General features: G+C 51.6%; 1 protein-coding gene and 2 pseudogenes across 3 annotated transcripts; all 3 read left to right on the forward strand.

Moving 5' to 3' along the window:
• The first annotated feature begins 207 nt into the window (after nucleotides 1-207).
• LOC111815615 lies at nucleotides 208-307 on the forward strand (annotated as a pseudogene).
• Nucleotides 308-1,435: 1,128 nt separating this feature from the next.
• Nucleotides 1,436-3,342, forward strand: LOC111815559 (annotated as a pseudogene).
• Nucleotides 3,343-7,130: 3,788 nt separating this feature from the next.
• Nucleotides 7,131-15,091, forward strand: Mrgprf (MAS related GPR family member F). Of its 3 annotated transcripts, none has more exons than XM_004627116.2 (4): nucleotides 7,131-7,307; nucleotides 8,351-8,440; nucleotides 10,356-10,459; nucleotides 13,297-15,091. In XM_004627116.2, the coding sequence occupies exons 3-4, from the start codon at nucleotides 10,412-10,414 to the stop codon at nucleotides 14,278-14,280; spliced, it is 1,032 nt and encodes a 343-aa protein (XP_004627173.1). In that variant the 5' UTR covers nucleotides 7,131-7,307; nucleotides 8,351-8,440; nucleotides 10,356-10,411; the 3' UTR covers nucleotides 14,281-15,091. The 3 variants fall into 3 exon arrangements, with proteins under 3 accessions (XP_004627173.1, XP_023566590.1, XP_023566589.1); XM_023710822.1 differs by lacking the exon at nucleotides 7,131-7,307 and adding an exon at nucleotides 7,748-8,028; XM_023710821.1 differs by lacking the exon at nucleotides 7,131-7,307 and adding an exon at nucleotides 7,748-7,966.
• Nucleotides 15,092-15,351: the final 260 nt, after the last annotated feature.

Genomic DNA, 15,351 nt, shown 5'->3' on the forward strand with positions numbered 1-15,351 from the left:
TTACCATGCAGTAAACTAAAATCAAAATACATCAGAGATCTAAATATTAAAACAGAAACACTAAACCATCTGGGAAATACAATAACTAGAACTTTTGAAGACATTGGTGTAAGCAAAGACTTTATGAACCAAACTCCAGTTCCATAGGAACTGTCACAAAGAAGCAACAACTGGGATCTTATCTTATTAGAAAGCTTATGCACACGCTTGCTTCAGCAGCACATGTACTAAAAATGGAGCAATGCAGGGATTAGCATGGCCCCTGTGCAAGGATGACTCACAAATTCGTGAAGCATTTCATATTTTTTAAGATGTTTGATATTCAGACAGATAGTGAGGTTAAGCCCAACTGCCTAGGTTGTAAGGTAATAATAATAAGCTTCTCTTCTGCAGGGTTAACAACCTGTTGGCAGGCCAAAAATTAGAGAAAAAAGAAGGGCTGCAATATTTTGGCCCTAGCCTTTCAAGGTCAGTGAAGACTCAGGACATAGGAGAACCTGTACTGTAACATCATGTGATTCAGTTGTGTCCCAAATTTTCTGATCAAGGAGATTATGGATCCACAGAGGAAAATGATCGATGATGTAGAGTGTGCCTAAAGAGAGTCGCATGGCACATGGAGAGACAACATTCTCTCAGGTTTTCACAAAGAGCAAATTGGTCAAGCAACGGCCATGACTCATCCACATGGCTGACACTGACAAAGGATCTACAAAGTGCGGTACAGGGTCTCAGGATAAATCCTGAGGGGATTTGACTGACCTTATCAGATACAAAAGTTACATTTCTTGTTATATAGGTCTTGCCTTATCTCGGTCTTAACCATCCAGCAGAAAAGTATAAAAACGAAGTATAAAAAGTAAAGCCATATTAATATGCTGAGCTATAAAAGGCTCAAGTCTAGAACTTCTGACATTTCCAGTCCTATGGAAAACCCACTACTATTAAGGATTACTGAACTATATTGGAATATTATGCTGAATTCACGCACCTACAATATTTAAATGACAATGGAATACCCTTCTCTGGCAAAACTAAACAAAAAAAGGGGATACAAATGAACGACCATTTTGTATCTGTATATTCAAAATAGTTAGGATAGATATACAGCTACTTTCTCTTAATTCAATGAATAGAAAGATTTATTCTAATAGTGTTTGTGGATGGGATGTCACGTCTGCATCTTGTACAGTGAATAACCACTAAGACAACAATATACAATGCACTTATTGAAACTGTCCTACTAATCGGTTTTGAAACTGTCTCATTGTTATGTTTCTCAATAAAATTATTGTAAAATTTTTTAAAAAAGAAATCTTCTGCACAGATTAAAAAAAAACATTAACAAAATGAGGGGACAGCCCACATAGTGGGAAAAGATTTTTACCAGTTGTTCCTCAAAGAAAGGAGTAATATCTAAAATATATAGGGTGCTGGAGACGCGGGCGGCAGTGGCAGCGGCGAGCGACCCACGTGGAGAAAAATCCTGCAGAAATGTCTCTCTATCCATCTCTTGAAGATTTGAAGGTAGACAAAGTAATACAGACTCAGACTGCCTTTTCTGCAAACCCTGCCAACCCAGCAGTTCTGTTGGAAGCTTCTGCCCCCATCTCCCAAGATGGAAATCTCTATCCCAAGCTGTATCCAGAGCTTTCTCAGTACATGGGCTTGAGTTTAAATAAGAAGAAGTGTGTGCCATGGTCCCTGGAGCGCCAGTGCAGGGCAGTTGGTAGCAAGACCTTCCAGCATGAACTATATGGTGGCTCCCGTAACAGGGAACGATGTTGGAATTCGTAGAGCAGAAATAAAACAAGGGATTTGTGAAGTCATTTTGTGTAAGGATCAAGATGGAAAAATTGGGCTCAGGCTTAAATTGGTAGACAATGGTATATTTGTTCAGCTCGTTCAGGCCAATTCTCCAAACTCTCTGGTTGGTCTGAGATTTGGGGATCGAGTCCTCCAGATCAGTGGTGAGAACTGTGTGGGCTGGAGTTCGGACAAAGCACACAAAGTGCTCAAACAGGCTTTCGGAGAGAAGATTACCATGACCATTCGCGACAGGCCCTTTTTAAGGGACAATTACCATGCACAAGGATAGTTCTGGACATGTCGGTTTTATCTTCAAAAATGGAAAAATAACATCCATAGTGAAAGACAGTTCTGCTGCCAGAAATGGTCTTCTGACTGAACATAACATTTGCAAAATGAATGGCCAGAATGTCATTGGGTTGAAGGATTCTCAAACAACAGACATACTTTCAATGTCTGGGACTATAGTCACCATAACAATCATACCTGCTTTTATCTTTGAACATATTATTAAATGGATGGCACCAAGCATTATGAAAAGCCTGATGGATCACACCATTCCTGAGGTTTAGAAGTACATAGTACAACAGAGATGCAGCTGAACTTCTCCGGTTTCCCTCTTTGGCACCTTTGCATCACGCCCATGGAGCTTTCCTGGAGCAGGGAACACATGCTGCATGAGGACCTTCCTGTCTCACATCATGGCTGAGAATCCTGATGGTTTTATCCGATACTGTCTTCAGAGATCAAGATAGCTATAGCCTTATCCTGGTTTTACATGTATGAAACTCTCAGAAGATGTACTGACTTTCCTAGAAGGGTTTCTGTCCTGGAAACCCGATGCTTTATAAACTGTCTGCTTAGGGTGATGGATGCAGGCCTGGCTTTGCCTGAGAACCAGCCACGTTTGCTTTGGTAATGCATATAGCGCTGTTCAGATGACTTTAGTTCTGCAGTATATTTGCACTCTACATGTTACTATAGTCTGTTTAGTATGGTTGCCTCCAATGTTCCTACGTTCTCTGTAAAACACCAATTGTTACACTGGTTTCATTCCACATAAACATTATACAGTGTGTGCAGGTTGTGAGAGATTTAATATGCTTGACTGTCTCCTTAACTATGTTAAGCATCTAGAATAAAAGCCAAAATATAATTACTGCTGCCTTTCTAAAGCCCTAAATATAGTTCTATATTAAATTGAAATGTACACTAGCCCAGAATGGTTTACTGATACTTACTGAGCTGTATAACATATAGCTGCTTCTAGTTGAGATTTTTTTAGTCATTGTGTAGTAGAAAACTAAAAGTTGCATCACTTTCTGAAAAACAAATCACTATATGTTAAAAATCACTACGTTAAATGTGAAAATCCTTACATTATGCAGGATAAACCTTGGACTCCTTTCATGTGCAGATTAAGTGGGATAACATTTAATTTCAGCCCTTGAATCTTAACCTATAGCCTAGCTACTTGGGGACAGCCTTAGAATGTTTTCCTGTTACAATGTTATTGATTACTCCCTGCAAAAAATGCCGATAACATTTGTCCTGATTTTTGTTTTATGCTATCTAAACATGTAAAAATAAAAGATTTTTAATCTAAATAAATAAATAAATAAATAAATAAAATATATAAAGAACTAAGGGCTGGCCAAATAGCTCAGGGAATTAAAGCACCTGCGAGCAGGAGAAGGGGCCAGGGATTCAATCCCTGGGCCTGCAATACTGGCCCTGCCCCCAGGGGAAGCTGAGACAGTGATTGAGACTGGGTGTGGTGGCGCATGCCTGTAATCCCAGCTCTTGGGATGCTGTAAACAGGAGAACCACTACAAGTCCAATCTAGCAGTGAAACCCTGAACACCTTGTAGACCCTTCCCTAAAATACAGAGAAAAGCACAGTAAAAATATCCATACCTGAAATTTAAAGACCCAATCAATATATGAAAAAATATTCAATATCATTGATCATTTGAGAGATGCAAATTAAAACAGTGCTGACATTACATCTCACTCCAGAAAGAATGGCTGTCATCAAGAAACCAACCAATAACAATACCAGCAGAGCTGTGGGGGAAAAAGGAACCCTTTTTCACAGTTGCATTTTCCAGCTGGTTTAGTGTTTCTGGGTTTTTTGTTTTTTGTTTTTGTTTTTGTTTTTGTTTTGTTTTGTTTTGTTTTGTGGGCTTTTTTTTTTGGTGGAATCAGGGATTGAACTCAGGCCCTTGTGCTTGCCAGGGAAGTGCTTATTCCACTGAGCCATTCCCCAGTCCAGTGATTCTGTTTTAATATTTAGATCTTTGATCTATTTTCATTTTAGTTTATTGCATGGTAAAATATATGGGTTTCACTTTTTAATTTTTGGCATTTGGAAAGCCAGTTTTTCCAGCACTATTTATTAATCAGGTGCATACTGGTGCAACCAATATGGACAGTGTGGAGATTCCTCAAAACGCTAATCGACCTATGTCCAGTTGTCAAGCTGATAAGGTGTAGATTTTGATAGTTAACTGATTGAGTCAACTTAAATAAGCAACATCTGATCTAAATGGGCTCAGTATAATTCTGGGTATGGAAAAATTATGTTGAGCCCCAGGCAAGACCCATTTTGCCCACGGGGCACAAAGTTACCCAGTGACCCCAGGTGCTTCCCATCTTCAATTAAATGTGTGCCATAGTCCATCATCAATAGCAATGGGACGGCTGCGATCGACCTAGCAGGTCATGAAAGCACGGGTAAGGGACTCAGACCCCCATAGCTCCTCCTTCACATCATGGCTCTGTACCCATGGTCCACCCATGTGACGTCCCAGGGAGATCCTTCTGACCACCAACTGCAGAAGACACACTTCACACCCATTCTACGTGTGGTTCTGTGGACACCACCTAAATGTGCATAGATGTCACCCTACACACTTAGGGGTGGCTCTGAAGATCTGGGGACAGAATTTAGATGTACACCCTACTGCTCATTGGATGTATGAGATGGTCAGCAATGTGGATCTACTTGGACTCAGAGGCAGAGCTCATAGATGATGGACAAAGTGGCAGCCACAGACCCCAGGACCTGGCAGAGACAGCTCTGCTCAGAACCAGCCTGGCACCTCCAGGGACCCTTACATAAGAAGGGCCAGGCCTACAGTCAAGGGAGAAGTTACAGGGAGGGATGCAGACAGCAGAGTCCATCTGGCAGGGCACAATTAAGCTCTTTTCTACTGAGAGGGACAGAAGAGGAACACTGATGGCAGGTGGTCGGTGGCCATTCAGAGCAGGCGGACACAGTGTGAATGTTGGAAGGGCAGGGATCATGCATCAGTAGCCACCTGAGCAAGTTACTTCGCAGCCAAGCCAGAACCCTGGTAAACAAGCAAGCGAGTGAGCCAGTGAGCGAGTGATGCTACTCCTACCTGCCAGCCGGGGCTCTCTCTGCTGTCCCTGCAGCAGCCTGGCTCTACACGCACACCTCATGGCCTCAGCTTCACAGCAGCTGTGCAGTCCCACACAGTGTCTGGTGTAGGCTGTGTATTTGTGTGCCTCCTGAAATTCATATGTTGAAATCCTCACCCCCAAGATGATGGTGTTAGAAGGGGGTGCTTTGAGAGGTGATTAGATTGCAAGGGTGCTGCCCTCATGAGTGGGGCTAGTGCCCTTATAAAAGGGACTCCAGAGAGCTCTTGACTCCTCCCTGTGTTCTTGAGAAAACACAGCAAGAAGATGCCATCGGCAGACCATGCGTGGGGTGTTCTCCCACCACCAAATCTACCAGTTCCTTGCGCTGGACCCTCAGCCTTCAGCATGGTGAGGTGTAAGTTCCTGTGGTTTATGAGCTCTGGCCCCACCAGTGGTTTTCAGTGAACAGCCACCCAGGCAGACCCAGTCAGTGGCAAGAGGACTCTACCAGCTTAGGCAAAGGACGACTCTGTTCCCACTTATAAGCACCTCTCTCTTGTTTTGAAACGAATTTCCATACCAAATAAGGCGGTGGACTCCAGAGCCACTGCCCACTTCACACAATTCCTTTTAAGTGTCCAAATCCAATTAAACTTGGAACTCGCCTGGATTCGGCCTCCCTGGGCCTCCGGTGTAAACAAGCAGTCCAGCTGGGCCCCAGCTGCCTGCCCCCGGGGGAGGTGGCCCGTTGATCACCACCCTCCTTGCTGCCAGGCCAGCCTCTCTCAGCGCTCAGCAGGGCGTGACCCTCAGCTTCCAGCATCCCAGAGCCCCCTCCCCTCAGAAGCCACCAGCAGGGAGGTGTAGGCAACACTCCCTGTGTGTGGATGGTTGGCAGGGCAGGGACAGCAGGTTCCTCCACAGGCAGAAGCAGGAGGCTGCAGGCAGGTGCAGGGAAGGGCTATTTCTACGCTCTCTGTGAGATGCTCCCAGAGGTATCCCCCGCCCGCCACCCCCCCCCCACGGCAATCTGAGCATCATTTACTCCCACAGGGAGAGTGTAGAATTCCCTCCAACTCCTGGGTCATGAGAAAGTTGGCCCAGGGCGGGAGGGCCATTTCTTGGGTAGCTCCTCATGCTCGCTAGAGGCCACAGCCCTGGGTCCCGCACCTTCTCCCTCCTACCTCCACCCCCCACCCCCGTGTGCATCTCGGGGCCAGGCTTCATGCCCCGGCCACTAACTTGTTCCAGGACCCCTGGATGGGGAGACTGACTCATCCTCCCCGAGCAGCGCACGCTCCAGGCACCAGGCGCTGCCGCCGCCAGCTTGCCTGCTTGGGCCAGGCAAATGCTGTGATTTTCCACTTGCACCATCTGATTGCTATTAGGACTGAAGAAAGGGGATTCCTGGTTCCATAAGCACATGGGGGCCCCAGGCAGGTTCCAGGGTGGGAAAGGAGGGTAGGGTGTTGGGTGCTGCCACTGTCCCTCTGCCAATTCTGCACACACACACCCACAGAGCCCTCCACTGCTGCTTCTTGGTTTCCCAGTGCCAGGTCCTGGGCCAGTGGAAACAGCAGGGTGAAGATAGCCCCTCCAGCCTGGCCACAAACTGCTCCCTGCGGAGAAGAACAAGGGCAGCAGGAAAGTGGACAGCCCGTGGCTCCCTCTATGGGGCGCTTCTCTTAGCTGGAGCCCCAGGATGCCCGGGAGATTAACAGCTGGACTGGGGCACTGTGTTTGGGCCAATGCAGTGTCGCCAGTCCAAGAGATGAGTTCCCAGTGGGGTCGCTGGGGGGTGGGGAAGGTTGTTAGGGGGGCTCCTGGGTGGGGCATTCCTTCCTGTAGCTTCATCAGGCTCAGCCTCTTCTCCTCCTCCCTTGCCCTCCCCCTCCTGCCGGGTTTGGAATTGGGTTTGGGGCGGGTTCTGCTTCCAAAGCCATCTCCTCCTGCAGGCGAGGGCTCGTCCTCCACCCCGAGCTCCCTCTCATTTTTCCGAGGCTCTGGGCAGTACTTGGACTGGCCTGCTGCCCTGGTGGGTCGGCTACCAGGAGTCCCGAGGAGGAGCCCTCCACAGGGAAGGCCTCCTCGGACCAGGACAGCTGCAGGTAGCTCCCTGGGGCCCAGGGACCACGGGAGGGCTGTCCCGGGACGGGAGTGCAGGGTGAAGGCCAGCAGGGTGGGAAAATGAGGTGGATATTGTTAGCTCAGGGAAAGGGCACTATCAGGACAGGCAGCTAACAGAAATCCCACCTCTCCAAAAGCAAGAACCCCACCCCTCTAGAGCAGTGCTGTCACCCACCAGAAGACTTCTGCCACTCCCAAGCCCCCAGGACTCCCAAAGACACTGGCGGACTTTGAGAGTCCCTCTCACGGGTGGCGGGCCCTGACCCCCCACTTGGCCTCTCCCCAGCCCCTAGCTGTCCTCCAGGGCCAGTCCCTGCTCTGTCCTCCTGTGGGTGGAGGCTCCCCTGTCCCTCCCCCAACTGCACATTCAAGTGTGCTTTTGGAAAGTCTGGAAGGGAACACCCAGTGGGCAGCGTCCCAAGCCCGGGGAGAGGCTCCGTTACTCTCACTCTCACGCACTCCCACTTCCATGAGGGCTGAGTCCCGCTCAGCTCGGAACAGCAGCAGAGACGGCCCCAGATGGACACTCAGGGTTCCACCTGGATAGCCACAGGACGCCGGGCAGCTGGGGGTCCCACGTCTTCCTTGTCCGACTACTCTGATGTGGAGTCAGCAGCTGATGAGACTATTTGCTGGCCAGGTCTTGGTCCTCTTCCCTCTGTGTTATGAACAGGAGCCCTGGGACGTAGAAGGAGAAAACAGGTTCGCTATGAGTCCAGGGGAGCTGCAGACAGGCATCTCCCACGGCCAGTGGCCTCAGGCCCAGCCAGCCCAGATGGCCACTGGGTGGGAGTTAGGAGAGGGGCTGGGTCATGGAGGATGGGGATGAACGAGAGGAGGATGAAGACAGGTGGCCAGGCCATCTTTGGTTTGCGGGTGAGGACAGAAGAGGCAGCCTTGCTGGTCAGCTTTAGAGGGAGCCAGCACTGTCACAGCCCTGATCCCCTTGGAGGAGCGCATGCATCCCGTACACGTCACACACATGTCTTTAATACGGCCCATCTGGGGTCCACTTGGCTTCTAGATCTCTCTGTGCAGGAGTGAAATCTTTTCAGACTGTCTCCGGCAGGACAAGGACCAGGATACAGAGACACAGATCAAACTGACCGAAAAGGTGAGCAGGGATCTCTGATGTATGTCCACTTCAGGGAGGGCTGGGCAGCCCCTCACCCTAGGGGCACCTATAGTTAGGGTGTAGCCCTGCTGGTGTGAGGGGCTTTCCTGAGTCCAGCAGTCCTGGAGGCAAAGCTTGGGGCCCAGACCTTAGGCTGGTGGCTTTCTGGAAGGGACACCAAGAAAAGTGAGAGCAAGGAAGGGTGCTGAGAGACACAACCCTGGGGCCAGGTGGATCTGCGGGTGTAGGGTCGGGGAAGGCTTGAGCCAGCCCCAGGGAACTAGAAGCTTGTGTACCTGGTCAGGGGACAGTAGTCCAACCAGTCAAGATGGCTGAGAGAGAGTGGGGGGAATAAAAACCCACACTCCATGACACCAGCCACCTGAAAGCTCGCGGCACACGCATCCAGACTCACGCACACGTGCAGGCACGCACACACACAGAACCACACGCAGGCCCCACCCTGAGGGGGCACAGAGGGATACAGACACCCAAAGGGAACAGGGGCGCATAGCACCCAAAAGTGCTCCAGGCAGCTAGGAGGCAGGAAGGCAGAGAGGCTCCAGGTGGGAGGGGACCCATAGAGGACGTTGAGCCCTCCTGGAACCTAACCCTGCCTAGGACCCTCCAGGGGCCCTTGAGCTCCCAGCTCTAGGAAGCCAGGGGTTAAAGAAGAGGCGGGTTACTCTCGCGGATCGACATCCATGCAGCCAATAACAGGCTCCGCTGCCACGGCCCCGCCCCCAGACAGGAGGAGGCAGTGGGCTCCGCTGGAGCAGGAATTTCTAGGGAGTGGAGCTCTGAGCTCCCTTGGGCAGACCGGTGACCTGAGGGCTGCAGGGTCACCCTCTCCCCAGCTTGTCATCCCCTCCCCCAGGCCTCCCTATCCGCAGGCCAGTTTCCCTTCTTTCAGCCTGGAGCCAGGGCCACTGTGGTCCTCCAAGCTTGTTCCCTACAATCATTTTGTTGTTGTTGTTTTGTTTTTCCTGTACCGGTCCCTACAACCATTTTTTTGTTGTTATTTTGTGGTTTTGCTTTTCCTGTACCGGGAATCAAACCCCAGGCCTTGCACTTGCCAGGCAGGTGCTGCACCGCTGAGATACATCCCCGGCCCCCTGAAACCCTCTTGATAACACACAGATCTGCACAGCTTCTGGGTGTGTGGGGATTGTGAGCATGTCCCTGGGCAAGTGGCCTCTCAGCCTGAGCCTCCTGCGCCTGTCAAAGGGGAAAGAGGGCATTTGCCCCATAGCCAGTGTGAGGGCCGCCTTTCAGGATGGATGGAAGTGGCAGGCAGGTGCTCATCCGGCACTGGCTGGTGCTAGGCTTGTGCTAATGACGATGCTCCAGACGCCTGCGTGGACCTACCTTCCACACACCACCTCTAGGAAGGGTAAGAGACTAGATGCTCTAGCATGTCACAAACCAGAGGTCCAGCCAAAGGCCCCCTCCTCCAAGAAGTCCCCTCTGCCAAAAATGATCGGCCCTCCTCCACTACCTAACCCACTGCTGGGACAGATTGTTGGAACCCTGGCTTTGCACTGGGTCAGGACACAAAGACTGAGCTCAAGACATATGGAGGTAGAGCAGGGGTAAATACATGCACGTGCACAGAAACGGTCTAGCTTCATAAACCTTGCACGTCCAGCGAGGAGAAGCACAGAAAGGGCATTCCCAGTGATTGGCCATGGGGCTGCAAAGGGCCAGCAAAGGTCAAAATGAGGGGTGCACAGCCAGGAGAGGGCTGTTGCCCCAGGGTGAGCTGCTGCAGATCCCAACAGGATAGTTCCATTAAGCCCTGGGCTTGGAGGGGTAAGGAGGTTGCCTTTCCTCTGAGGTGAGAGGCCTGGGGTCAGGGCTCTGGCAGGGATGGCGCCCCTGCTCCCTCATTCCACCCTCTCTTCATCTTTGCCAGGCGGGAGTGCAGGCCGGTGAGCCACAAGCAGAGATCTGGACTCACCAGGCCGGAAGATGGCTGGAAACTGCTCGTGGGAAGCCCATCCCACCAACGGGAACAAGGCAAGTGCCACAATCAGAGGTGTCTCTGGGCTGCCTGAAGATATAGTTAGTGGGAGGAACACACCCAGCCAAATATGCTCCCCCACCACCCGCCTTCCTGCCCTACCTCCAGCTCTGCACCATGTGTTCTCCTCCTGGTTAGCTGGTCTCTCAGATCCACTGTCCTTGTTAATGAAGCAAGTTTGGTTGATGGCCATCCTGGAAGTCTCTTACCGTGCTGTCCCTCATCATCTTTTCCCAGCCATGAATGGTCTCATCTCATCCCTCCCTGTAGAAGTGGGCAGTTGGCTATTCACTATGGCCAGGCCCTACTGGGAAGCTCTGGATGCTGCCTCAGGGTGGCCCTGATCATGTGAGCTCTCACAGCCATACCCTCCATGGGCTGCCCACCTCCCTCTGCAGGCACTGTCCCTGCCTGAGAAACAGGAAAGCCCTCCAGGGTGACTGTGCCTCCTGCCCTCACTCTTTCTACTCGCTACTCCTCTGAGCCCACAGAAGGGTCAAGAACTCCCTTCCCTTCTGAGCTCCATCAGGGTGCTCAAGTCCTTGAGATTTACCTATTCTAATTTCTTCAACCTGAAGGCTTACATCACTGCAGTAACTGGTCTCCTGCCCAGCCCCCAGGATTCCCCACCCCAACCCCTTGACTCTTTACTTCCTCCCCAGGGTACCCACTGTGGAATGAGGGGAGCCCAGCCTGGGAGGCAGAGCTTACATGCACTGGGGGCATCTCCAGAAGCCCCCACAGCAGAGATGGAGTGCGATCAGTGAAGGGGCAGGTTCCAGAGTGGGAGTTTTACAAGGCGGGTGTGTCTGGGAATGGCAGCCCCCACCCAGTGACTCACCCAGCCTCCCCCTCCTCCACAGGATGAAATTGTAAGCTTTTTCCAGCCTGAGAGAGCCCTGGAGTGCTCTGCCATCTTGCTCCCTCCCTGGGATCTGTCCCCACCTAGTGGAGTCCTGAGTCCTGGAATAGGCAAACCCCAAGCCCCTGGAAAGAAAGCAGAGAGAAGTTAAGCAGCTGGCTTTGGGGGATCAACAGAGGCAGACAGAGATGTTTAGCTGTTGGATGTGTTTGGAGGATGACAGGTGGTGAGCAGGACCCCATAAAAAGCTCACCCCAAACAGTAGAGTATCTCCAGTGTGTAGCTGACATCTCCAGTTCCTGTGTATGGATCCCCTTGACCTAAGCCAGGTCAAAAGATCCCTGACAATGTGTGATTTCTCAGGACGAGCTTTCTGCAAGAGCCATCTGAAGATAGCAGAGAGGATCTTGCCTGTAGAACCTTTCTGTGCGCATGTGCATATGCCGGGGTTTTCCTTTCTGTTTGTTTCATTGAAGAGCCCTGAGCAATTGAAGTGGATCATCCTTAGGGAGCAAGGGCTGGATGGATTAGTGTTGTCTGCAGGGGTATGGGAAGGGCAGCCTTTGCCATGAGGAATAAGAGGGCCAGAACAACCCTGAGAGTGAAACTCAGATGGGTTGTGTTTGCCTGCAGTGTCTTAAACGTTAACATTGAAAGATCAGGACACTGCACATCCCAGTATAGAGTTCTGATCACTGTGGGGAGCAGGGAGTACTTCCTGGAAGCCACCCACCCGAGCAGAGCAGGCTGCTTGCCTGGTTCAGGATGGGGGCCCTTGGGTTTGTTACTGTGCTCACCACTTGCCAGTTTCTGGCCCTTGGCCAACCTTCATGCTTTTTTAAGCCTGCCCAAACCCTGTAGGCAGGGATGGCATTCAGCCACTTTCGCTTTCATAGCTTCCTATGGCTGGATGAAGAGCAGATGCCGCAAGCCTTTCCTCCTCCCTGGCACCCCCTGGGCTTTCCCACAATCCAGAATCCTGACACTGCCTCCCATCCCAGTTCTCTCTGACCCTACTATGGGATAGAGTCCCGCTGCAGCTAGACCAGTCATTTACTTTTTTTCTGGTCTTGGAGATTGAACCCAGTAAGCACTGAACTACATCTCCAACCCTTTATGAGACAGCATCTTGCTAAATTGTCCAGGCTAAACTCATACTGGCAGTCCTGTCTCAGCCTCCTGAGTAGCTGGCATTACAGGCATGAGTCACCATGCCTGTTGGGTATTTCTTTAGAAGTAAATGTTTTGTGTTTTTGTTTTGAAATACTGAAAGATCAACCTGCAAGTAACTTGCAAGAATAGGAGGTCAAAATCCCTCCACCACTCTTCACTTGTCATCTACCTTTCCTTACCCTTACTTCTACGTATCATTTGATAACACACAATGTTTTCTAGAATCACTTAGAAGTAAATCACAGGCACTAAGCTCCTTTACCTCCAGAAGGCCTGAATCTTCTGAGAACAAGGATGTTCCCATGCATAGCCTGCGTCCATTTCCGCATTCTGACAATGTGATGTGGAAGCAATTCCATTGTCCACACGTAGCCCCTGCTCTCCTTCTCTTGTGGGCCTGCCACCCCGTGGTAGCAGTTGCTAAGGTCCAGTATATAGTGTTGGGTTCACTAGTCCTGTCTCTCTGGTCTCCCTCAACCCACAAGGCTCCTCATTTTCTCCTAACTTTGCATGACGTGGGCGTCTTTAGACAGAGTCTGTGCTGCCTGCTGAGCAGTGGGAGCCCCTGTGGGTGACTGGTTGCTCTGTGTCACTGCTGTAGGTGTGGCACTCTGTGCTGCTAGCTCAAGCCTCTGGGAAAGAGTGTGTTAGGTGACAGAGGGGGTGTTTTCTGCTTGACCATAGTCAGTGACCCTCAAGTACCTAATGGAGCCCACCAGGCCCAGCTATAGGTGCAGGCCTGATGGAGGGAAGGGGGACAGCTGCATCACCACGTGCTTCCTATCTGTACCTGCACAGATGTGTCCAGGTGGGGATGAAGCCTCAGAACTCTACAGTCGAGGCTTCCTGACCATTGAGCAGATCGTCCAGCCGCCGCCCCCGGCCATCATGGACTATATCTTCCTGCTGCTTTGCCTGTGTGGTCTGGTGGGCAACGGGCTGGTCCTCTGGTTCTTCGGCTTCTCCATCAAGAGGACACCTTTTTCCATCTACTTCCTGCATCTGGCCAGCGCCGATGGCACCTACCTGTTCAGCAAGGCCCTGTTCTCCCTGCTGAACACGGGTGGCTTCCTGAGCCCCTTTGCCGACTACCTCCGCAGTGTATGCCGGATCCTGGGACTCTGCACTTTTGTCACCAGCGTAAGCCTCCTGCCTGCCATCAGCACAGAGCGCTGTGTGTCAGTCATCTTTCCTTGCTGGTACTGGCGCCAGCGGCCCAAGCACCTGTCGGCTGTAGTGTGCACCCTGCTCTGGCTGCTGGCCCTCCTGGTTACTGGCATTCACAACTACTTCTGCGTGTTTCTGGGCCGCGAGGCCTCCGGGGCGACCTGCAGGCACATGGACATCTCCCTGGGCATCCTGCTCTTCCTCCTCTTCTGCCCGCTCATGGTGCTGCCCTGCCTGGCCCTCATCCTGCACGTGGAGTGCCGTGCACGGCAGCGCCAGCGATCTGCCAAACTCAACCATGTCATCCTAGCCATTGTCTCTGTCTTCCTCGTGTCCTCCATCTACTTGGGCATTGACTGGTTTCTCTTCTGGGTCTTCCTGATCCCAGCCCCCTTCCCTGAGTATGTCACTGACCTCTGCATCTGCATCAACAGCTGTGCCAAGCCCATTGTCTACTTCCTGGCTGGGAGGGACAAGTCACAGCGGCTGTGGGAACCGCTCAGGGTAGTCTTCCAGCGGGCCCTTCGGGATGGCGCCGAGCTGGGGGAGGCCGCAAGCAGCACGCCCAACACAGTCACCATGGAGATGCAGTGCCCCTCTGGGAATGCCTCTTGAGTGGCAGGACGGGGCAGGCCACTCTGCCGAGGATAGAAACAGGACAGTCGCCTCCATGTCCAGGTGGAGGGAAAGGGTGTGTCTCCAGCCCCTTGTGTCTCTTCTCCCTGGGCTGCAGGCTCCTGCAGTGACTGAGAGGTTGAACAGCCACCTGGAAAGAGAAGCAGTGGCCCTGTGCCCACCAGCCACTCTGCTTCAGTGACCCATAGTACCAGAGTTGCCCCACGGCATGAGGTCCCTTGTTCCCCAGGCTGGTCAATAAGGGGGAAGACATGGTCGCCCAGCTCTATCCACCTCCTGTCTCTTTGGTCAACCCTCCTTAAAGGTGACCCAGCCAGTGCCAGCCCCAGGGGACAAGGGTGTCCATTCCTACAAGACAGCATCAGAGTAAACCCAGATGGCGTGGGGCTTTCAGGCAAAGGGTCCTGTTAACCTGCATTGTAACCAAGTCTTTCCAGAAACAGCCCCCAGTACTCCTGCTGAGTCATTCAGTGACCTAATGGGGGAATGACTGGCCCCGCTGGGCTGCTGGAGACAGGACTCTTCGGATAGCTTGGACTGCTGACTACCTTCCTGCCTCTGTGCTCAGCCATTCGTGGGCACTCTGGGTGCGCCCCTACCCCACCCTGGGCCACTGTGGAACATCTGGGCAGCTCCTGGACAGAGTTCTTGGGCTCCAGCAGCTACCTGAAAGTGGGCTCTGGCTCTGCCTTGCGCACCTGAGGACTGGCACCGTGGCACCCATCAACAAGCACAGTGACCCTGTGTTGCCAAAGGAAGTTTTATAAAAGAGCAATAAAATGTATATCAATAAACATTTTCTATCTGGTGGTAAGGGCAGCTTACTGCACACACCCTCTCTGTGCCGTCCTACAGGGAGGACGGCTGAGGATAGCAGGAACCCAGGGTGAGCAGCTCCTCCCCACCAGCTCCCCCAAGCCATCCGCTTCTTCCCTCAGCTCTGAGGCTGCCTCCTCTGGCCAGCTATGTTTATACCTCCAGCATTCTTCCCGTCCACTCCAACTGGCTCTGCCTACACCTAATCCTGCCCACCCCTTTCCTAGTAGCCAT

The sequence above is a fragment of the Octodon degus genome, unplaced genomic scaffold (assembly GCF_000260255.1).
Source record: "Octodon degus isolate 3935 unplaced genomic scaffold, OctDeg1.0 scaffold00018, whole genome shotgun sequence".
Classification (NCBI taxonomy): domain Eukaryota; kingdom Metazoa; phylum Chordata; class Mammalia; order Rodentia; family Octodontidae; genus Octodon; species Octodon degus.